This window comes from Poecilia mexicana, unplaced genomic scaffold (assembly GCF_051168715.1).
Source record: "Poecilia mexicana isolate PSO_F unplaced genomic scaffold, ASM5116871v1 scaffold_14, whole genome shotgun sequence".
NCBI lineage: Eukaryota > Metazoa > Chordata > Actinopteri > Cyprinodontiformes > Poeciliidae > Poecilia > Poecilia mexicana.
Genome location: NW_028263383.1, coordinates 15097159 through 15122030, shown reverse-complemented (window position 1 = coordinate 15122030; position 24872 = coordinate 15097159). Strand labels below are relative to the sequence as shown.

Genomic DNA, 24872 nt, shown 5'->3' with positions numbered 1-24872 from the left:
ATGTACACAGACTCCATCTGATCTAACTGAGTTTGTGTTGAGTTGCAAAAGAAGCCTTATAATATATATATTTTTGTATATCGCTTTTCTAAACACTCGTGTAAAATTATGAACAGAACACTATGTACATAAAAACAAAATCATAAAAGGAGAACACTTAAACACATGTAAAAAATAAATGCATAAAACAGGACAGTAGTTATACAAAGCTGTTCTGAAAGGGTGTTTTTCTTTCAGCCTTAAAGTAATAATAAAACGTGTAAAAGCAACAAGCATAATTTTCACATCACAAGCTACTCTGTGTTAGTAAGAGTATAATTAAAGGGGGAGAAAATTTGGCAATTTAGACAACACTGATAGAAAGTAAGAGAGCATTTAAGCAAAAGTATTTCAAAACAATATTAAAAAAAACATAAAATTCAACACTATTATAATTAAATTAGCATCATGTCACCTGTAAAACTTTTTATCATACAAAATAATATTAATTAGCTTAAATCACATAACGTTTGATATATTTTTCTTATTTTTACTGTGTTTACTATCCCTCCATTTGCCCACTTAATCAATCAATCAATCAATCAAATTTTATTTGTATAGCACATTTCAGCAGCAAGGCATTTCAAGGTGCTTTACATAATTAAAGAAAAATAATAAGCACATCATGTAACATTGAATAAACAGTAAAAAGGAGAGATTCTGAAAAAAAAACATACTTTTAAAAAAACATACTTAACCCCCCCCCCCCCCGCCACACACACACACACACCTACACACACACACACACACACACACCACCACCACAACCAGCCCGCACGTGCTGCGTGCTCGCCCCTGCTCCGCTCGTCTCGTGCGCGTCGCCATTGGTGTGGGATGATGTCATCCACGGCGGAGACAATAGAGCCCACCTCCCCCGTCAGTGTCTCCTCGCCACACGCGCACCGCGGCTCGGCGTGACACACGCGCTCGGACGTGACGCCAGCTGAGTGAGCCAAGCACTTCTGATGACATTCGCTGCCGCGTCGGTTCAGTCCGGAGCCCGACCGAGCTGCCGAGCATCCGCCACTCAGACCGGGGCTGCTCTCTCGCTACGCTTCCACGCAGAGGAAAGTGTCACACATCTGGATCGGCACACTTGACCCACCGGCTCGTTCCGCTCGGGGTCCACGGCATGAAGCGTGGGGATTTGTGACTCGGCTGCGCGTGAGTGATGAACACGGAGCGGGACTCTTGATGTAAGTCATGTTTAAATCTCAGTGATGTTGGTGACTGTCGGCCTCAAGCAGCAGGTTCCAACAAAGAGCCGCAGAACAACCTCCACCTGCGTGGCCCGATGACTTCCACTACAATAGCAACGTGTTGTTAACGTGCCACAACACGCAGCCCGTGCCCCTTCGTTTTTTTTTTTTGTTTTGTTTAAAACCCACGAGAAGGTGGCATATGCAGGATGATTATTGGTTCTGTTGGGGTGAACAGTGCAGATTTAGGCAGGGAGAAGAAGTGAAGGGACAGGCCTGCTGGTTCGGGCCCACATCAGCTTTATTTCTCATCATGGTAAAGGTTGGCAAGACCGCAAAGATGCGATAAAACATAGAGTGGGGGGAAGAGGGCAGTGCGCCACCTAGCCGCAGAACAGGAGTGAGTGTGTTTTTTCCATCACTGACCTGCAGAGTGGCCCTGAAAACAACAAGGCGGAGGAAGAACAGCCAAGATTGTAGAGCTGGTTTACTCACCACCATTTGAGCCTTTTGTTGTTGGTGCAAGCGGCATCGGTGAAGGATTAATGGCTTTAACAGAGGAGACTCTGTAGATCGGAGCTAATTCATTCTGTTTTCTGTTGCTTTTTTTGAAGGACTGCTTAGACAGAAACTAGTCTGCAGAAAATGTGACTGGTTATAAAACACACAAGAACCATTGAGGTGCAAAAACAAACAAACGAAAAAAAAAATTCCCGTGAGGCGTTTATTGCACTGTATGTATTTTAGATGCCAGCACGAGTCTTTATTGTGACAGGGTCACGCCTATTGATCACCCCACAGAGAGTCATCACTCAGCAGCACAGCTTGACGCTGCTTTCACACACCATAGACTTTTGACTCATTGCTTATATAAAACCACAGGAACCCTTGTTGGTGACAGAGAAATGTTTCGCTAATGTGCTTTCCTCATGAAATCTAAAGTTTCTGATGGTTGTGGGGATTAAAATAAAACAAAAAAACTAAACAAAAGAAAGATGCCACTCTGGCTTGAGGGTGATCATTCACAATACGACAGGTGCAGCCTTTCTCTATGAGCAGTTAACACTTATTTCTAATTGGCCGGCTCTATAGTTCTGAACTGTGTGCTTAGATGGAGCCATTTCACTATTTGCTGTGTGCATGGATAGTCCACTGTTCCACATCGCTATGTGAAAAAAATCAATCACTATTTATCTCTGTTGTGCAGTTCTATGTACTGTATGTTGGCTTTACGCTCAAATACTCTTGTCAGCATTGTGAACCAGAAGTAGATCCAAAGTTATGCATTTTATTTATTTTTTAATAATAATAACCCTTCAAACTGTAACTATCTCACCTGACCACCTGGTTGGCGTTGGTGTGAACACATGAATAATCGGCACGGGGGGAGGGACGGCCTCAGGTAGGCTCGTTCTGAACGCCTCAGCGCGTTGGATCTAAATATAAATAGATTATTTCGCAATATTAACGAGATTTTTTTGTCTTTTTTCTGATTGACATCTTTTTTTTTTTTTGACCTGAACTTCATGTATGATTTATTAGAGGAGCTAAATGCTTAATGAGAAGACACGACATTTTGGTTCACAAACAGTTTTTGTTGACCCAGCGTTTCATAAATCTCAAACTATGTTCTAAAGTCAACACTGGATTCAAGGATTCGTCTAAACACGTTTCCCCAATTAACATCTGAAAATATTGAAAGTTCCCAAACAGCAGTCTCATGTGAACGAAGCACCAGTTTAGCAACGTTTATTCTCTTTAGTCTTCAATAATTTGACATGGCGTATCACCTCTGTATTTATGATCAGTCGGCTTATTTAAACATGGACCCAATGTGAAATGGGATTATTCCTGAAAAATGTCAAGAAAGGTAGCTTCTAAATTGTCCGACACCCTGCAAGAAAATATTTCTGCCACAAAACAAATGCAAGACGTCCAAAACAAGAGCTGAAAGTATTGAGCGATGTAATTTTGCTCATGCAGGCCTGGGAGAGAGAACTGATTTCTATGTATGTGAGTGTTAGCAGAGATAGAGGGCGCCAAGCTTAAAGCTCTCACCCTGATATCAGCGGATTATAAAGGAGTAAACCTACTTTATATAGACGACAGCCAGAAATGACAGCAACTGGATAGCAGCATCTGCAAATCAAGATGTATTGCCACATTTTAATACTGTGACCTTTTTGTGTCATCTTACTAATGTTATGACGAAATAGCGAACCCAAACAAAACTCGACGAATTATCACTTCACATAACCTGCGAGACAAACTCCTGACTGAGCGATTCGAGGAAGTTAATTATGCATCTAAACTTTGGTTCTCTGGGGTCACACCATTCTCCAAAATGTATGTCCCTTAGAGTCACTTAACCCAAGTTTAGTGATAAAAGTAACTTTTTTTTCTGTGTGTGCTGTGAGGCTCTGAGGTTGTGTGAGTTTCCCACCGTTGTTGTTTTTGTTGCTTTTCCTTGAAGACCGTCTGGCGCCGATTCCAAAGGGGGAAAAGAAAGAGTCTGTTTTCATCCACTTCAGCTCATAGATGTCACTGTTGGCTTTTTATGTTCAAGCCACGCAGACTCCTGTCAAAAGGAATCGTCTCACATTTTATTTGGGTTATTTTTCTGAGGTGGACCTGAACACTAAATGGTTTGGGGGATTCTCTTTGCTCCAAAGGTTATTGTGTACCTGAAGAATGTAGAGGCTGTATTTAAAGATCAACCTAATTACTCTCATGCATACCATAACATGCCGCACAAACGTATTGTTTAATTAGGAGTGTCTGAGTCAATTTAAACATGGAACATGCTGTTTGTTTGCCTCCTTTTTGGTACTTCTACCTTGACTCACCCTGTCACATAAAACATGATGGCGTTCTCTCACCTTTAACATAAAGTGCAAGAGGGGTTAATGCTTCTGTGAGGCTCTATCCAAGCCAGAACATTTTCCATCTGAGGTCCATTAAGGTTTCAGTTCTTGCTAAGTCCGTCTGTATTTTGAGAAGATTATTTAAAATATATTCAAAGCAGATTACGGTTGGTTTTATCTTCACCTGTCAGAGGGCTCAAATCTCAGCCAACGACAAAATCTTCTTTTCAGGCGAACTCTCTTCAGAGACTTCTATTTTTGGAGGCTTTTTGTTCCAACTTTCTGAAAGATCACACTCCCGATTGCGTGTTTTAATGCATTTTTCTTGAGCAGTTCAGTGGCCTATAGCTGGCTTAGTTTAGCATATTCCCTATAAACGTAATCGTAAACTTTCTTTCAAATAATGAAAGTAAAAACCCTTTTTTATTTTTTATTCTCAGACGGGGATTCTGATGCTAGATGTCCACTCGGGTTTGTCCGCATGGTAAATCCGTCAGGCTGAGAAGAGAAGAAGAAGAAACTGCTGCATGTTTTCCATCACGCCGTTCGCTGGTTTTCCTCTCCGCTCTGCAGCTTCAATCACTCTGTCTGCTGACTGCGGACGTTAAGGGATGTAATTATTTTGACTTGCCCCCTTCTCGCCTGACGTGATGTGAGGTCTGACGAGACGGACGAGCGAATTTAGCGCATATCTGGAAAGGGCCTTTTAACTGCATCAGTTGCATCTGCTTTCCCCCCTGTAATGGAAAACATTATCATGTGCCCCTCACCCCTCTTGTGCTTCAGATTGTGTCTGCATGATCTCGTCATGAGATTGGTCAAGATGCTCTCCTATAAACCTCTACAGTGCCGTATAACAGCAAGAGTTTCTTCATCCTGGAGACTATCTAGGTGTTACCCCCCCAACGTAGAAGTTATCTGCCCTCTTTAGCATCAGAGAACAACCTCCTTTCTTTAGCAGCCAAATGTCCAGACCATCTGTGTTGGGCTCCACAGAACTGTTGGTACATAACAATCAGGGATTCACACCTGTTGTCCAATCGAGTCTCTCCTCTCTGACTAGAACCTGTAAAAGGTCAGAGCAGACTTGACGGACTCCTTCACCTTGCAAGGTTTTAATGCGTTTCTTATTTCTTCTCATCCAGACTCTTGTTAAAGTAATTTTTTTTTACACGACCCCCCCCCCACCCCCCTTGCCAGTTCATCCAAACGGATCTAAATCAAACGGCACCGATCGTTATCGGGGTGTATTATAACGCCAGCGTTAACGCGGCGCTTCAATTTGGGCGACTGAGTCAGAGCGAGTCGCTTTGTTTATTTCCTGTGACATCATTAGATTTGTAACGTAAGCCTGAATAGAGTTTGAGTCATCTTGTAGTTTTTCTTTTTTTCATTCACTGCACTTGGTTGAACAATTCATCAGTCATTTGATTTGATTTGATTTGTGTGTTGATCTAACTCCTTATCCGTTTGTTTGTTTGTTTTTTCAGTTTTAGTCACGTCCCTGAGCTACACTCTATAAACAACCAGCTATTTACTCCTTCATTACTGATAACGACAGACCCGGCTAATGTTGTCGTTTTCATTCCGAGTCCTCAGAGCTACGCCCCACTGGGCCGCCGGAGGGATGTGACATCAGCATCAAGGCTCCCTCTGATCCCCTGCTGACTGTTTCCTCTTTGTTTTTAACAAATAGGCCTGGCTCCAGACTTATTTGTATATTTAATGATCGCCTCTGATGTTTACCCGAGTTCATTTTTTTTTCTTTCTTCCGTTTAGCTTGAACACGATTGAATCTATTTGCTCCTACCTCCTTGACCAGATGTGAACATCTAGCGCTATTTCTCTTGTTCTTGAAGCAAACATTTTCTCGTTGCGGATGTCTTCTTTGGTCCTGTTATGTGGACTAATTGAGCAAACTGTGCTGCACGTCTCAGCATTTAATCTGTCCAATGGACCCGACGTCTCTACACACTCCTGCAAATGTTACTGCTGCATCAAAACAAATGGAGCAGCTTGCATGTATTTCCTTGATTAGCTCCCTGTAGTTAACCGAGCGGCTGAAACGGTTTGATGTCCTTTTTCTCATGTAAGGATTAGGAGGGCGACTCAGTTCTGTTCGGCTTATTTATGTAGAGCCAGCTCACAGCGAATCTCAAAATAAGCAGGTCCAAATCCAGAATCCTATTCAGTTCAGTTCATGCTAATGCAGTCCGCTCAGTCGCATTCAGATCCACTAGAATCTGAATCTAGTGTGTCGGATTCTAAACTCGGTTAATCGTATTATCCTAGTTGCTTAAAAAAGGTTGTCTGAGGAAAACTGCAGCAGTTCCTCCTTCTGAGCAGGCATGTGGCAGCAGCAACTTTTATGGGGAGCTTCCTCCAGGTAGCGGAAAAGACAAAGTCATGACAACTTTCTATGGGGGAGAAAAAAAGCAAAGAGTAAGAGACGTTTTTTATCCATAAAAGAGACTTAGCTCAACATGTAAGAACAGATCAGGTGTTTTTTTTTTCTATTAGAGTCCAAATTTGGGAATATACAACATGTTTTGTCAATGGCATTTTCAGGAAAGGGGCAGAGCTAAACACTGAAGGATGGCTTCTGATGTACTTTCTATCAGAAAATAAAAGAAAAGAAATGCACAAGCTTCTTTGGCAGCAGTATATCGATTTGTGGCTTTGTCCAGAAAAGACTCACAGAAAGAAAGTATCTTATTAGAAAGTTTGACAAATGATAATCTTTGGCGCTCGGAGCCTAGTAGAAGACGTGGCGCTGGTGACCGTCCACTGGTGGTGGAGAGGATTTCAACTAGAGAAAATATCTTTGTCCGTTCTGTACCTCAGTTTGAACCGTTTTCCATTTTTGTTTTATTAAAACAGATGGTACAAAATGTTTGTACATGTATAGATAATTTGGCACTATTACCATTTTTTTGAACTGACAATTTACATATTCCTTTCCAATCGACAGCCGGACTGTTGTTCTGAGTTTTAGGTTATGGATCAAATGAAAACAGAGCCACTATGTGATGTCCTTATTTTGAGATTTGCAGCCTCAGTCAGCAACTATCAGGTTGCCAACGATGTGGACAGCAGTCGGTTTACATTTTAGGATGCAATATTTCCTGTCACAGCAGCAGGTCTGCTGTAAACCGAGTCCACACCTCGACAGCTACACGAAAACAAGCAGAGCGCTGTAAACAGAGGAGAACCCTCCACCTGCTGCGACAGTGTCTGCCCGTCCTTAAGAGATTTTAAATTAACAAATCTAAAATTTAGGCCTCAATATGTCTTAAATTATTTTTCAAAAAGCAAGTTGGCATTAAACACATTAGTCTCAAATTTAGTTTTTCTTTTGCCTTTCTCGTGGTACTTTTCTGTCTGGAAAATGTTTGAATAGTGCGCAGACGCCGTCGTTGCGTTTTCGATACAGTCGAGGCTACCACTGGCTGCTAATGTCTATGGCTAATATACCCTTGCTAGCTAGCTAGTTAACTTTACAAAGTCCATCGTGGGTAAGAACAAATTTATCAGCATTAGGTTGGACAACATTCGTCTTCACCACTGGTCTCCTGTTGATTAAAAGGAATGGCAATTAATCTCATAATCTTGAGTAAGAATCTGAAAATCTCTCATGGTTAATCTCACAAGGAGTACCATTTCTTCCTCCATAGTTTTTCATTCTTACACACACACATACATGCATATATAATGTCGTTCATAACGGTCTTAAAAAAGTCTGTGTTGAATTTGGGAGTCCGATGCGGATCATTTTCACCTTGTTGCTCCGATGTCATCCTCTCCACTGTGTGGGCGTTTGGCTCCGTCATCTGTTTTGTGATGAAGTAGCTGCATAAAAGTGGGGTGGAGAGTGGGAACGGAGAGCTCTTCATCAATCTTGTGCATTCAAAGAACCATCTTGAACGTACCAAATACGCGGCCTCTCCATTTGGAGCAGAACCGCGCATCCCAAACAGGCCAGGTGATGAAGACTGTGGAGCCTGCAGGAGAAGGAGAGGCCTCTGTGATCTCACTTTGCAAATACCAGGCGCTGTCTTTATCAGATGATGAAGAAATATGTTTCTTTATCATCTGATTTAAGTAAAGTGCTACAATACCTTGCATTAGTGTTCGCCCTCTCATGTAACAATCACAAAATGTATAAAAAAATAATAAAATCAGGTAATAGATCAACAAAATGTGATGCATAATTGTGAAGTGGAAGGATTTGTTTTTCCACTAGTTTGTTTGCAGCAGCTGCCGTGCTTTTTATCAGCTTGGCCGCTGCTTTCCATAACGAACTGCAAACAAGACTTTTAATGACTTTTTCTTTCTTCTTGCCTTTGTTCCAAACTGGCTGGATTGATGGAGCTGCTTCTCTGATTAATGCTCTCTGTCCTTGGCCAGTCGTCTCAGTGAGATGATTAAAGTTTTATAATCTAACCTGGTTTTATACTTTTCCACAACTTTCTCCCCGAGCTGTCTGTTTGTTCACTAAGGTCAAATGTAAAAGCACTTTGAATTGCCTTTTTGCTGAAAATGTGCTATATAAATAAAATTATCTTAATGTCCTAGAGTCCTTCACAGAAAAGCTGGATTTATGCTGAGACTAAGTTACACATATGTACTTATTGATTAACCTGATGGTAACCAAGGGTAGGAAAAACAGAAACCACTTTCACTTCACGATTTTGCAATACTTTGTGTTGATGGCCTCAATAAAGTAAAATCAATACTTTTGCAAAGCTTTATCCGTCTAAATACTGAATTTACGTGTACAGCAGTGTTGGGTGTTTATGGGAGAGAAATCTCTGACAAAACATTGACATGTGCTCCGTCCTCCTCCTGGCGGTTGGCTGTCTGTTATCTTCCCTCTGCTGGTGTGTTGTGAGCCGAGGGAGGCCATCATGAACTCCCCCTGCAGACGTTTAGAGCCCTTGCTTTGTAGGCCTGCTTCCCATCTCTCTTTTTAACACGTGTCTTTTTATCTTTGTGAGTTTGAATTCCAAATTACTCCTCTTTCATGTGCTCCACTTCAGATGGAGCTGAAGGGATTTCATAGCGTAGCCTCCTTAAGCTTTTGCATACCTGAGTGGACACGTTCTGCAGTGGTTTTGCCGTAAATATCGTCCTGTGACATTTAGGTGTTTTTCTTTTGAGAAGATCTGATCGTGGCCTTTGTTGTGATCCGCAGGTTATAGCTTTATGCTTCCTGTGATATCTTTGGAAGACATATAATGCCGTTTCACCGCATGTTACAGCTATTTTCCTGTCACTACTTACTACAGAGGTTTGCCATTACACACTGTCTGATGGCCCTGAGTCAGGAACGCTTCGATTTGAGCCATTAAATTGATGGAAGAGTTTCTTTTTCAGCGTTCTCGCAGTCAACACAGAGCCAGATTGTGCCTGCGCTCCTACACTGTGCAGTAACACCCTGTGTGCTTCCCGTTATTCCTCTCTCTTTTTCTCTTACTTGGCTGTCACCTCCGAGGCAATCTGCTGTTTGGCAGTTTAAACAGCTAACAAGTGGACCACACTGAAAAAACTGCCAAGAGAAAAGAACAAGTCAGTTCTTTGATCACGAGCGAAACAGTGTTTTTTTTTTTTTTTCTCAGACAGGCCCCTAAACTCTTTGTACTGTTTGGCTGCAGGTTTTAAGTGAAGCAGCTTCAGGAGGGATGTAAGCGCACAGAGCAACAGGACTTGGTAACTTATCAGCTTCAGTGGCTAATTGGGATCAACCAACAGAAGTGCTTTCACATGAACAAGGCTAATTAAACACAGTTTTGATTAACCTCCTAAAGAGACCGTTTTAGATCATTTTGGTCCAGAAGCATTTCGCCTTCAGGACGAGAGAAAACACGGCAGAGACGTGACAGGATATCAGATGTTGTTCTAGCTCAGATTGGAAGATTTTTGCATCAGTTTGGAAGTGAAAACCCCAAAGACACGGCCGCCGGTAGAAGAATGTCTGTAACGCTAAATGATGCATTTCTCTTTTTGTGTGTGTGTGTGTGTGTGTGTTTTATTGAAAACGTCAAGTTGCAATTAAAATGACAGCAATGCAAACAATAAACATTCAAAGAAGTGGGTAGAAGTGTAAACCTATTGAAACCCAACCCTTCTCCAGCAACATCACAAAATCTCATCCTATTTGTAAGTATTGTATCAAAATACCTTCATTCTACTCTCAGGTTCTTGCTTAATGCAGTGCATTCAATAATTTACAAATTAAAAACTCTAATAACAACAAAGTAATCATAATGTTGAGGATAACAGTGCTTTGCAACAACAACAACAACATGATAATACGTCAAGACAGTTTCTCATATTTAGTGTAAACCATTTCCTGATTTGAATTGGTTAATGTTTGGACATTATTTTAGTTCCATAGTTTTACACCACAGACTAGAACATAAAAACTCCTTGTGGTTCTGATCTTACAAACTTTAAATTTGTCTTCCTCTCAGAAAGGATAAAATCCTTCTTCTTTTGAGAACAATTTTTTGATTTTTTTTTTTCTGGCAACTGTTGATTTTGTGCTTTAAATAAGACGTTCGCTGTTTGTAAACTCACCAAATCAGTAAGTTTTAATAATTCCTCTGAATTCAGACGTTAACACATTCAGGACGATCTGGAATAATACCTGTATTGTATTTTCACTGCCATATTGCAGTGTTGCGTATCGGGCGATTCCAATAACCACCCGATACGATATCATCAAAAATTATACATACTTTTATTACTTACTTCTTAGAGTGGAATGTTAGAAAAGACTCGATCAAGTGATGTTACTCAAAAAAGAGAATAGTCAACAATAAGAACTGACCCAATATAACGGGAAGGAGCTTCTATCAACCTAATTATATCAGAGATTGTAGATGTGTTTCAATAGAATCGGGTTCTCTTTTTTTGATTGATTGGACTGATTTCTGATATCAAATCAGGTTGAGATGATCCTGATATGCAGCCAAAGTTCTGCCAATGTCCTCCAGAAGTGTTGACATCCTTGATAGATGGTTAAAAAAGGCATTAATATAAATGTGTGTCTTGTTGCAATAACACCTTCCACCACTGATCTTTATCTGTTAATATGAGTGAATCTATACAGTGAGATTCCTCAATAATCCATATATTCAACAAAATATTTTTTTCTGCTGTAAATTTTTAGCACTCAAAGAATTTAAAACTGATTGAAAAGTCTGACTTTTTACGCTATGTGTCTTATTTTAGAGCGTCCGATTCGAGATTAGACCTATTAAGCAAATCAGGCAGAATGCTTGACCTAATCACGCTGTCAGACGAAATGGCAAATCAGATCTCTGTAATCGCCAGCGCTTGTGCTGCTGCCCCTGGCTCTGGCTTTTGCTCATGCTTTTGCTCATTCTCCCGTGTTTTTCCCAGTAAAACACTGTCAGCCAGCGACACTACCACCGAGTATTTTTAACTTCTGTTTGGCCCAAGCTGCAACTGTAGTTGAGTGAAAATGCCAGTGGCCAGCCCGCTCTTTCTGTCGCACACTCTGCTTGTGAGGGGAAAGTGATCAGAGTGATAGTGACTTCCACCATGATAAAACTGGGTCAATGTAACCCCAACCCCCCTCCACTGCAGGCAAGGCTGAAAGAGAGGGGTGGAAAAGAGATGAGGATACCGTCACCAGACTGCGCGAGGACTTAAACATGGAGACACCGGAGCGCGCTTTGCTTTCCCGATGGGTTGGTAACTGTGTTGTGTTGGGGTTGAACTCCCGTCCCCACAGTTGTTCTGACATGTTCCTTCCTCTCCCTGTAGTCTGTGGTTTATGGTGCATCTGTGTGATCTGTCCCTCTGTAGATTTATCTCTGCCCACTTTTGTTGCTGTCAGCCGGGGTCGTGCACTTCCAGGTCTTCCCAATGGTCTTCCATTCCCAAAAAGAGTCTTTTATTTTTTTTAAACTATGGTTGTGTTGAAATGAAAATCCACCCTATGGGAGGGAGGGGCTGTAGGTTGGGTAAAGTTTGCTTATGTCCATCCTAGTTGACTGAGAGTGGCCAATCAACTAAACCAGTGGTTTCCAAACATTTCCTGCCCCCTCCTCCCCCCCACCCTATGGATTACAAATAGCTGTCTGGTTGAACGATGTCTGTGGGGGGTGGGGGGGGGGAGACTTTTTTGGGGGCAAAATGAATGTACATAGCTGGATATAGACAACAACACCAGTAGCCTACAGGCTACTTGTTAAGCAAGGTCCTGTATTGATATTAGCTAGTCATCTTTTAGCTAACATTACCTGCATCCAACAGCTTCACTCAACTCAGTCGGTTAGTTTGGAGGGAAAAACTGTGAAAAGTTCTTTGCGTTTTGCTGGTTTGCTGCCGTGATTCTAACACAACTGTAGCTCTGCACAGCAGCAGCAGGTCTCCTTCACAGGTGGAAACCCAGCGCTAGCGTCGTAGCGCTCATGTTGCGTTTAAAGGCGGCTCGGAAAAACAGGTTACAACATGTTAACAACGGATTAAACAGTTTTAACTGCTGATAAAAGTGACAGAGGACACAAATATGGGAAGTGACGAAGCCTCTACTGTATCAAATTGACATAGGAATAACAGAGAGTTGGCCATTCTAAGGTTAAAACCCAGCGCATACAGCATTCATGTTTTTTTTCTTGTTTTTTTTTTCATCCAGACGGCTTCCCGCGCCACCCTCTGCAATGGCACGGCGCCCCCCCTAGAGGGCACGCCCCACAGTTTGGGAACCTCTGAACTAAACAAATTCTTGTTATGTTGACCACTAACCTCATGTGGAGGCTTTATGCGCACATCCAATTTTCCATGTTTAGCACCACTTAAAAACTGCGTTTTGGGCGGTTTTTAGGGTTTCTGTGTGGATGAAAACATTTCTGGAAAAGGCTCCATGCAGACATGAGCGTCTTTAAAACTGGCAACCAGTTTTAAGAAAGAAATGTTCCCATGTGGATAGAGCCCAAATCAGACAACTTTAGACAGTCAACATGCTACTAAATGTGTTCCACCCATTTCTAAGTGTCAAACTAACCATACAAGTAGTTTCAGTGAAAAGTTCGAGGTCCATTAGCATGCACTATTCACGGGGGGAAAGATTAGCATTACACATGTGGCTCACTAGCAAAGCTGGAACTACAGGTGGAGCAGAATGTGCTTGTATCTCCATTACTCTACTTGCATCAAGCAATAAAGACCGAACGCTCTAACACAATGGAGGAATCCTTAAATGTAACAGTTGAGTTCGTGTTCATTGAGAAAACCTCTGATCCTTTACAGCCAACACAGACTTGAACTTGATGCTAAGTTTAGCATGCTAACATCATCCTCGCTGACCAGTGCGGCCACCCACAGAGCCGTCTTGCTGGAGGAAATTGAGGCACTTCATCAAGCAAAGATGGAGGCTGATTATAATTACCCGTGTATGTATCAAGAGGGTGGATTTTCATTTTAATGGCAGTAATATTTCATCCTAATGTCTCACAGCAGCCTTATGACTGCACTGCAAAAAATATTAATATCAAACTAATGTAACAAGTATAGCAACTCTATAGGTAGCATTAATCACAGAAGCAATTTAAGCTGCTATCATGTTTATTTTGTACAACTGCTTGCATGTGAAAAACACTCAGATAATCTTTTCTTGCAATAAAATGAAATGAAAAATTACTCCTTAGCTGCATTGTGTTGTTGTGTATGTGGGTTCCCTGTTTATACCGTGGCATGGACAAATGCTTGTTTCTGGCAGGCCCAAAGAAATTAGCTGGTTTGTTCTGTTTGCACCAAGGGCAGGATGAACCAATACCATAAATAGAGGCTGGAAGTTTTTCATTTCAGATGATCACAAGACTCTGCAGCTCTCAAGCAGCCTCTGAAGAAAAGAAATGCTCTAAGCTATAAGACATGAGTCACTTTCTTGTTTTCCTTTCGCAGTGCAGACCAGAAACAACAAATGCAAATTGATTTTTCTTTTTTTATTTGCTTCAAGGTACACACGCTGACAAGCTATAGCTTATCCGTATTGTGTAATTATTTCATCCATAGCAAAATTTTTGGTTAAATATCTCAAAACGGGCATTTTGACATTCTTCAGATTTAACATGTAAGGTTCACCGATGCAGTGGTTCTCAATATTGTTTGCATCGCCAGGATTTTGTGGCATCAAAAAAGAAAACTGTAATAAATGATGCATAAAAGAATTTTTTTTTCTTTACAAATTAACTGAAGTACTGTGACATTTTCTTGAATTATAAAATAAAATGGCATAATAAAATAAGAAGTGTGCACAACCTTAAACAAAAGCTTTATTGATGCACCTTTTGATTTAATTTTAGTCAAAATGAGTTTTTCCAATCACCCCATATCTGGACTGCGCAATATTTGCCAACTCTGCCTCGCAAAGCTTCTCCAAATCAGATTAGGATTAGAATCAGATTGTGAGGACATCACAACACCCTGACTCAGCTTTCTTCAGGCGACCCCCACATATTTAGTCAGATTTCACTGAACCATTCCCCTGTGAAGCCGCTCTTTGGTTGAGTTGGATCTAGCAAAACCTGTTGTTTTGTTTTTTTTTACATTTTTGAAAGCCACTGCATTGTAGTGCTTTAGCTATTTTTTCCATGATTTGGCTTATTATTTCAAATGAATGCATCTTGTTAAGAATTGGGCCCCTCAGAGGGGATGAAGGTTGTTGCAGCTCATTTATCACAGCTTTTGGATTTAGCTGTTAAGAACCCTCAGTGCCATCAGGATTAGCTGGGATTATGCATTGCCAACAGCAACCAGGTTAGCAACTTCAGATATGACAAGGGGAACAATTTAAACTGTAATTACAGACAAGCATCATTGTCCATGGCATAAGCAGGACCAGACTGGGAGCTGCATGTTTGAATGGATACATAAACTGTAATATCCATCAAACATGCACTTGAAATTAACCTGGTTTTTGTTGGGAGGTTTCTCCTTTTGTTGATGCAAATGTGAATTTCTGCAAGGTCGAAACTAACATTTAACATCAGAGGTTGTTTATTTTAATAGTTATGCAAAAAAAAAAAACTGCTAGTGTCTTTCAAATACAAAACGTATGAATTTGCTGTGAATATGTGTCACCACTTTTAAGAGTTAACAGTGCCTTGCAAAAGTATCAATGTCCTTAAGGTTTTTCACATTTTGTCACATTACAACCATAAACAATATGTATTGTACTTGATGTTACAGGCCAACACAGTGTGGTGCATAATTATGAAGTGGAACAAAAATTAAACATTACCCTTTTTTTTTTTTTACGTCTTCATTAAAAACCTGAAGAGTGTGGTCATGATTTTTATTTTCCATCTTCTATTTTGATACTCCAAAAGTTCAGCTTGTGTCATTTAATCAATAATATTGACTTCAGCTAATGGTTTAGATCAAATCATATTAATTCCTTATTCCTAGTCAAAGTCTAGACCTAAATCAACCAAGAATGTGTTGCAAGACTTCATTCTGTTCACAAGCGATGAAAAGTCGAATGGAGGCAAAAAACTTCGGTTTCTACATTTGCAATATTACTTTTCCTCCACTTCAAAACTGAACAGTTTGTGTTGGTCTTTTCCATCTAAAATACAATGTTTGTGATTGTAGCATTTTAAAATTTTAGAAGATTTTAAGGGTATCACTCTTGTACGTTAGATTTCGAAGTCAAATATATTATTCCTTTTAATAAATAACTCCACATTTTTAGATATAACAGCAGTTTTACAACTAGTGAAATGTAAAGTGCTTTTGCAATAATATTCCCCTGACTGATTTGATTCTGTCTTTCTTCTTTCTTTGGTCAGCTTTGCATAAACCCAGATGCCTCCCCTCCCTCTTGACGAGCGCATAGTGGTTATTCAGCGCCCCAAAAACGTGTGTGAGGCTTCCCCACAAACCATCCCACAGCATTCCTCTCAGATATCAGCCTCTACCAATGGACGGGCTTCCCAGCCTTCGCATCTCCACGCCTCTCATTCCCATTTTTACTCACCTGCGTGTAAATCTGTGAGTGTGGAATGCAAGCGCAGGTCATCCCGTGTGCAGAGATTCAAGGGCAACCAGCCTGCCATCCCAGCAGATGTCCTCCACATCCCGAGCCACTGCCATAGCAATGGCACAGTAACGCTTGCCCCACGGCTTCCCTCCCACACACATACTATTGATATCAAGGTATCGGTGGACAAAGGGAGACGGGGAGGATTAAGTAACTCATTAGGGCGCGCTGGAAGTGTAAAAGGCGGCAGAGGGAAATGCGTCTCTTCCCAGTTTGATCAAGGACAATGCGAGAAAAAAACCGGAAGCTTTGGGAGGCCCTGTGGATTCGAGCATAAGCCACAACAGGTCCGTCAGCTGTCGTCGTCCCCTGGAGGGATCCTCCAGTTTGTCCCTGCTCAGGCAAATCAGCATACATTCAGGGGTGAAAAAGAGAAAGAAAACTCCAGTTTTCATTACAGAGGTGACCAGGAATTTCCCTCTTTGGGTCACAGGAAAAGTTCCAAGCTGGGAACTGTTCATCAAAGCCATAATAGCCACAGTCTGCCCTACCACCACCACTCTGTTCCTGTTCCCCATGCTGCCATCCTAAACTCCACCTATCCTTCGTCTCCCCCGTCCCAAACCACTCATGTCCCAGTCTCCTTTCAGCAGCTTAACCAACCTCACCCTCCTCGCACAAGGGATCACCGCCCTCACATTCTTCATGGTCTTCCGTTGTCCCCCTGCTCCTCCCGTGTCGGAGGGTTCCCTAGTCCAGACCACACTTGTACCATTGACTGTGCGCACCCATTCAACTGTGGCTGCTGGAGGTTGGTAAGATGCCCAGGATGTAAAGGAGACTCTTCCAGTTACCAAGGAGGTGGAGGAAGCACTTCTACCTCATTTTCCTGTGGCCACAATGCCGGCGCAGTGAAGAGAGGAAGTAAAGACATGGGCCTGAAGAATCTGGGTGGCTGCCTCTCCACCGCTTCCACATCAAACACTTCCTCGTCTAACAGCACTGCTTCTGATTGTCGAGCAGCTCTGTTCAAACCTCTACCTTGTGCCTCCTGCGGCAGAGAGGCCGGAAACTTTGAGAGTCCTGCTATCCTTCGGAAGAAGCTAGTAGGAGGATGCCTTCCCTGTACTTCTCTGTCGTCTTCAACCCCTTTGCGGGCAATCCAAAGCTGTGTGTCTGGTTGCAACAACAAGGCATCTCAGACTGGCAGTTCTTCCTGCAGCTACTGCAGCAGCGACCCGATAGTGGTGACGTTCAACCCTCGCCGGGGAAAGCCTCCTGGAAGAGGCTTAGGACCGACTCACCCAATGGCTATGCTGCAAGCTGACGATGACGACTACAGCGTGCGCACCATCTGGCCTGAGGAACTGGCCAAGAAAATGACCCATTCCAAAGCCCAAAAGAACAACTACGATGGGAGGAGTGTTGGGAAAAGCTGTTCTAGCCAGACCCAGAATGGCAGTAACGGACCCGGCCTTGCCCTCTTGGACTGTCAGAACCTTCAGGAATACGGTCAGACTAATTTCACAGACCATGCTGGCCGACGACGGCTTCAGCAAGGCAAAATGGCTGCCCTTGGTTTTGTAGGCAGCAGGTTGGGATCTAGCTACGATGATGGCCGTAACTCGTTGAAGAGGCTCTTGAATAAAGCAGATGATGTTGGAATGAGCGACAGTCCTGAGCATGGCCAAGTGTATCCGCGATCGCCCTCTCCCCGCTCCGTGTCTCCACCATCACCCGTGTCCTTTTCCCCTCCCCCTTCGGCCCCCAGCACACTGATCAAACCCAAACCCTGGCAGAGAGAAAGGGAGGGAGGACACTCTCTGCCGTCGGCTCAGTCCCTTCACCTGGCCCTGAACTCCCTTAACAGAGAGCAAGATGAGGAGAACAACCGAAGTAAGACTAACTTACAGTCCACCCGAGTAGAGCAGGTTATGTCTCTTTATTAATGCTGAAAGTACAAAAATCTGGTAGTCTAAACACCAATAAGCTAACCCTACATTGAGGATATTTTTGTAATATTTATAATAATTGAAACTGTACATTTGAGAGTATTCAATAAAATTTCAAAGTAGCTACATAATGTTCGTGTTGCTAGCACGAAATTACACCCAACAATGAATGTCCAGCATGGCGTTCTTTTTTTAGCAGCGACCAGAAGTCGATATCCTTTTGTTTGAAGTTGAGTCTTGTAGCCACTCTCGAAATGCCAATGCGCATCCACACTTTCCTTGTTGTTCCCCAGTGAGGCTGTCTTTGCCACTCTCCTCATCACTGCCTGCCTCCCTGTCCGATGAGACTGTGATGACTCCCGATGCGGAGAATGCCGTCATTAGCCCGATCCTGCCCTTCCTGTTCCTGGGGAACGAGAGAGACGCCCAGGACCTGGACCTGCTGCTGCGCCTCAACATTGGCTACGTGGTAAATGTGACCACACACCTGCCGCTCTACCACACCAACGCGGGGCTGCGCTACAAAAGGCTCCCAGCCACTGACAACAGCAAGCAAAACCTTCGCCAGTACTTTGAGGAGGTTTTTGAGTTTATTGGTGAGAATTCAGCTTTTATAATCTGAATGTTTTGTTGTGCGTGTCTGTGTCTATGTGGTGTAAGCATTGTGTTTGGATTGGGGAATTAGCTCATTTGCAGGTCTGCTAGCATTTAGGTGAAGGTTTGCTATCAGTTTCCAGTGTAAAGTTAAGTAAAAGTAAAATAGGAACTAGGAAATGTTTGACTCTCATTGTAGTTGGTTAGGGTTAAAGAAATTACCATTTCTGTTTTTAGAGCTTTCCCTTTTTCTATAATAATGGTTTCTACATTTCCATTATAGTCCTGTTTTCAAAAATTAGCAGGGAACCTTTCTGGTGATCCCACACATGCTGGACACAAACTGTTAAGACTTTTACCTTCAAGCCATCGCTAGAGAAAAACACAGAGATTGGTTGTCTCTCTGATGAACATTAACACAGTCCCCAGAACAATATCTGGCTATAATGAAATGTGATGTCATTATCATGATCGAAGTGCTTAATGAAAAGCAACTTAAAATCAAGGTAGATAAAGGAAACCAGTAAATTAATTTAGCAGTCAGTGGCAGTTTTGTCGCCAAATAAAATCAGTTTTGTTTTTTGCTTGGGAATGTTGTGGATTATTTAATTCTGGTCTTAATGGTAAATAAATCTGCAAATCATCTGCATAACAAGGAAATTTAACATTGTGCTGCGTTATGATTGATCCAAGTGTCAACATGTGTAAGGGAAAAAAAGCAGAGGTTCTAACATAGAACCTTGTGGCACCCCACACAAAAGAGAAGAAGATAAAGAGGGGGAATGAATGAGCTTGACAGAAAAGATTTTCTAAATCAGGTAAGCGGTAAACCACTTCAAGACTGTCCATTGGATACCAACACGGTCATGCAGGTGAGACGAGTACAGAGCAAAGGCTGCTGTAAGGTCCAGCTGATCTATCTTTACAAATCCTGGAGGTGCCCAGACAAAGAACTGTGTGCGTTTGTGGTTTCATACTCCAAAATGCACCACTTTTAAGCAAAGAGATGCTCTGTATTCTTGGTATATTTCTACTTTAATGTCAAAATTACAGTGAAAAACGTCACGTTTCACATACTAAAGCAAACATTGACCAATTTGTTGTTTTCATCCCCAGAGGAGGCATATCAGAGTGGACAGGGCGTGTTGGTTCACTGCCAGGCAGGTGTGTCCCGTTCTGCAACCATCGTCATCGCCTACCTTATGAAGCACACCCTCATGACCATGACGGACGCCTACAAGTACGTGCGGAGCCGTCGGCCCGTGGTGTCGCCCAACCTGAATTTCATGGGTCAGCTCTTGGAGTTTGAGAGGGACCTCAACTCCGGGGTGACTCCTCGGATCTTGATGCCTAAACTAAATGGTGTGGAGACGCAGGTTTGAAGGGGGAAGGGGATCGACGGTCAGGACTGTGTAGCATTAAAGGGGCGTTAAAAAGAAAAAGAGTGCAGCACATTTTTCAGAGCGACAGGTCGAGAGAGAATCTTGGCGGGTTTGGCAAATAGTGCACTTTCAATACTGTGAAACATGAGACAGAGGACTGGGTGGTTCATTTGTTTCATTGTTAGACAATTTGATCCCCATCCAGCGTACTGTTCATAAGATAACGTGCCAATATTTTGTACAGCTCCGACATAATTCAGATATCTTTTTTTAAAATCTAATACCTCTTCCTTTTTGTTCCTGTTTACAGTCAACGTTCATGCAGGAGGAGCGACTTTCTTGCCCGAAATCATAAATGCATGCAGAACCTGAATGCACCATGGAAAGGGTTCTTTGTTAATCATTCATCTACAACAGCTCTTTACTACTTTCCACCACATGTAGCAGCGCGATGCACTTTACTGCCCATTCATTTGTTATCAGAGATGAGATAGGACCTCAGTTACTGTTTTTAAACCATTTGCTTTCATTTAATCAGTTTCATTGTTTCTTTCAGTTTGAACTGTGGAACAGTGAGGTGTGGACCTAGAAAGTAAAGTTTTTTTGTTTGTTTGTTTGTTTGTTTGTTTTTTGCCATTTCGGTGGTTAAATTTTGCAGACTCGTTTAAATGGTGCATTAACATGCAATGTCAATGCGAACAATTAGAAATGCAGGTTTTACAATTGTATAAAAGCATTTATTCCACTACATGAGCATTTCCTAGCAAACAGCTCAGCAGATGGTGGGTTCCTGCTGTTGCAGTGTGCTTTTAAATCTTCTCAAAGAGTGAAAACTGATTTTGTTTTTCTTTCTATGTTAAGTTGTATTTCTGTGTTTCCTGCTTAACAAAAAGTAGTTTAATATGTAGCATGAAACAGAGCTGCAGTTTTTTTCTAGAAATCAAGAGAGCACATGGGTGACACTTAAGGTCCTGCAAAGCTGTTTCGGTCATAAAATTGTTTCTGCATTAAAAAAAAAACAAAATAATAATAATAATAATAATAATAACAATAATAATAATAATAGTCTGCCCGCTGCAGTTTGTTATTCACTGAACGGAGCCCATTTGAAGTAGCACAGTGTTGTTTAAAAGCCTTCAAATCTATTTGTTTTTATTGCAGTAGCATAGTTTCACACTGAAACATCAGTTGTGCCTGATAAAGCTCAAGTAAGGTTTAGCAATCCCAACATTTTGCCAGTACCTGTCCCAAACAGCCTGTTTGTATCCAGACGATGATGATGATGATGAAATCATTACTGATTCCTAACCAGGTGATCTAAAAAAAAAAAAACTCCTAAAAATGAAAGAACTACTTACAAAAGGCTTCAAGTCACATTTATGCTAAACGTGTTTTTAGAGGTACTAACTGCTTTAAAACCAATTATTTCTTAATATGGGACTAAAATATATTCACAATGTTTCATACATATTTTCTTTGTCAGAAATTGCTACTGTAATAAAAGCTGAATATTTTTGGGCTTTTTTACATGGCAGTGGATGTGGATTAAGTTATTTGCAGCCTTCAAGCCAAAAATCTTCGAATTACTTTCACACCATTAACCATCATCAGTCCTAATATTATTATTATTATTCCTGAGCTCGACTCATGTGGCTCGCTGACCTTCTCCATTACTATGCATTATCTTGATAACAAGGTCTTTGGTTTGGTTTGAAAATGTTTCTTGATTCACTGTGAACTATTTTCCAGAGTGGTTCAGACTCCGTGAAAGAGAGAATATAATCTGTTACAGGAGGATTACATTCAATTTAATTAGCTCATTATAACTCAACAAAATTAAAAAAAGGTTATTCGACAGTAGATGATGAATTGCAGTGCTGTTACTTCCAACGGATCTTCAGATAGCAGAACTTTAAACACTGTGTTTAACTGGATGTAATGTATTTTAATCTGTTGGAGCGGATTTTTCTAAAATAAGATCATATTTATATTTTTAACAGTAGTGCATTCAGAACATTGCTTTGCAAAAGTATTCATTTAATTCGAGATTCTAATGTTTGTTGGGGGATTTTTATTAAACACACCAACTCCGCTTTTTTTAAATTTAGAGGGATCAGAGTTGAGGGGGCTAAACACAGTTATAGGACGCACTTTTCAGATTTTTTTTTTTCTTAATCCATCCAATAAAAACCTAATTGAGGTTTATGGATGTGTGAGCAAATGTAGGGTATGAATACTTGCAAGGCGTTGTAATTTGGTCCAAACTTTCACTGGAAGTGAACTCAGTTATTGATGCTCCTCCTGACAAACTTAAAAGCGGCAGCTTTTGGTTTTGTTGACGGCGGCGGAGGGCAAAGTCTGCAGGTTTTTGACGTATTTCTTCACAAACGACTTGAAGGTCCAAACAGTAGCAAAGTATGTGTATGCGACAGATCAAAGAGCCGTACTACACCAGAATCCTCTGCTTTTCTCAAGTATTCGACTCCGACTGCAGTTAACCCTTTTCTTTCTCGAGCTGTGATTAACGTGAGGTCTGGCTCCAGTTGTCTGAAAAAACCAAAATGCCTTTAGTTTGTGTAAACTGGTACACAGCTGCTGTGGAAGCTGGGTGAAAAAATCCCAAATTTTACTTGGTGGATTTATTTTCTGACTGATCGACTTTGTTATAGTTCTTATATTTTTCTACAGCCATACTTCTTTTCTTTCTTTTTCTTTTTTTGTTATATTACATGCATTTTATTTATTATTTTTTTAAACACGAAGGTCTAGATGGACAGAATGACTCCCTCCAACTCTGCCATGACAGTTTGGATGTTGGCGAACGAGGGTCAATATGGCGCTCTCGTGTTTTGGTGATTTTTTTTAATTTTTTTTTTTTAACGTCTCGCCTTCTTTCAGCTGGAGAAACATCAGCCTGACCACTCCTCCTCCCGTCTCTGCAGCTCAGCTCACCTTGAAAATAGAAAGAGAGAGAGGCGGCTCACTCGCTCGCTTGCTGTTGTTACCAGATTTTTTTGTATGAACTCTATATGCAAAATGGCTGCCGAAGCGATTACTTTAATGTCACACTGTGTGAATTTGCTGCACAGCGGGGTCGTTGCTGACCTCAAGAGAGACTCTCTGGAGGAAATTCTTTAATTTATGGGAACTGAAGGGCCTCTTTTTGTGAGTGTGTGAGTGTCTGTGTGTGTTCAGATTTTCTGTTTGTTTCTCTTGGACACACACACAAAAAATACTGGGTTATTTCTTGCTGTGCATCTGGGAACGTTGTATACCTTCACTTACTTCGGGGAACTCCAGTTATTCCTGTTTTGAAAGCTTACTTTCAAACTTTGTGGAATAGTTTTCTGTACCAAATTCTGAATTTGAGGTCATTAATGGGTCAGCTGACGAAGAGAAATCAAAGTAGAACACCACCCTTCCTCCATCCTGATGGGGGGGCAAGAACTCTTCTTCAGGTACGACGTCGTCATAGTAACGCTGTGCTGTTTCCCCATCCCGCCTCCAACCAGAGACCCAGAAACTCATGTAAACTTCCCTCTAGCGCTGCCTCCTCCTTCTCCCTCCGCCCCTTTTTTTCTTAATGGATTGTTCCTCTTTAACCAATTGTAATATTTTTCATATTGTAGCATCTGGTCCTTGTATTTAGGCAGTTTTTTTTACCTCCATGTACCGCCTATACTCTTCATAATCCTTCTGAGGTGCACTGTGACAAACACGATGCTGCTATATCAAAAGACTGAGTATGTTGGTCACGTTTAAGCAGATGGGCTGGTGACGGGGAGCCCCTGCTTGATTTGTTTCAATTGGAATCCATATGCTGCCGCTAACGTTTTCCAGCTTGAAATGCACAAACGCGGGATCTGTAGCTGTCCACGGTGGTCTTCCTCGGCGAGTTTTATAGAAAAGAAAGCAACGTGTCTTTGCTGTGTTGCTTTCTTTTCTGCAGCACTAGTGATTCTGGCCAATATTCTCTCTAACCGGTGATGGATTTATGACTGAATCTCCTCGCTAAGCCCAACATTGTGGTACAATTATTTAGATTTTTAATACAATTCATTTTGTTTTAATATATAGGCATTCAAATACTGTTGAGCCATTCATGCAAATACTGAGATTTTGAGAAGATTTGTATGACATGTTGCAAAGGATAATAAAGATGCAGATGTGTGTGTGTGCTGTGGCGTCCCATCTGTTCATTGATTTAACGTTTATCGATTTGTTTTGTCGTCAGACATGTGCTTCCATGTTTTAGATACACTTGGCACGAATTGGCCTCCGATGGAAGAATTAATTTCTAACTTGATATGAGAGAGAATCGAAAACACTGATGTTGATGGAAGGAATAAGTCCCATTAATGTCTGTGTCAATTTTAAAAACAAGAGTTGCACTAGAATGCTGTACAGCAAAAAACAGCAACAAAATCAATGAGAAAAATTATAAACTAAAAACAAAGTTACCCATAAAAATTATGGACATAAATTGGGGCCATAAGTGTGCTAAAAAAATTGTTTTGAAGCTAAAACAAAATTTTCTAACTGAAAAACAATAAATAAAGTGGTTTTGAACAAAAAAGTTCAGATGCAAGGATTTTTTTTCCTGTTCCAAAAAGAAACCTTTTTTTGTTTAGCAAACTTTATGGCCCCTATTTAGCTCCATATAGAGGAGCTTCACATGTTAGAAGTTCAGTAGCTGACGAGCAGTGATCCAAGTGGACTTTAAACACCTTTCAGTCAAATACGACTTAAACTATATGGGTTATGTTTGGTTCTGGCTGATTTTATTTAGAGATATCAGGTTAAAGAGCGCTAAATATAAAAGTAAA

At 41.3% G+C, this 24872-nt stretch overlaps 1 protein-coding gene across 1 annotated transcript; it reads left to right on the top strand.

Moving 5' to 3' along the window:
- Positions 1 to 15933: 15933 nt before the first annotated feature.
- LOC106922645 (uncharacterized) lies at positions 15934 to 24220 on the top strand. Its single transcript, XM_014995237.2, has 3 exons — positions 15934 to 18014; positions 18364 to 18666; positions 19781 to 24220. Exons 1-3 carry the CDS (start codon positions 15944 to 15946, stop codon positions 20044 to 20046), a joined length of 2640 nt encoding a protein of 879 aa, XP_014850723.2. The 5' UTR covers positions 15934 to 15943; the 3' UTR covers positions 20047 to 24220.
- Positions 24221 to 24872: the final 652 nt, after the last annotated feature.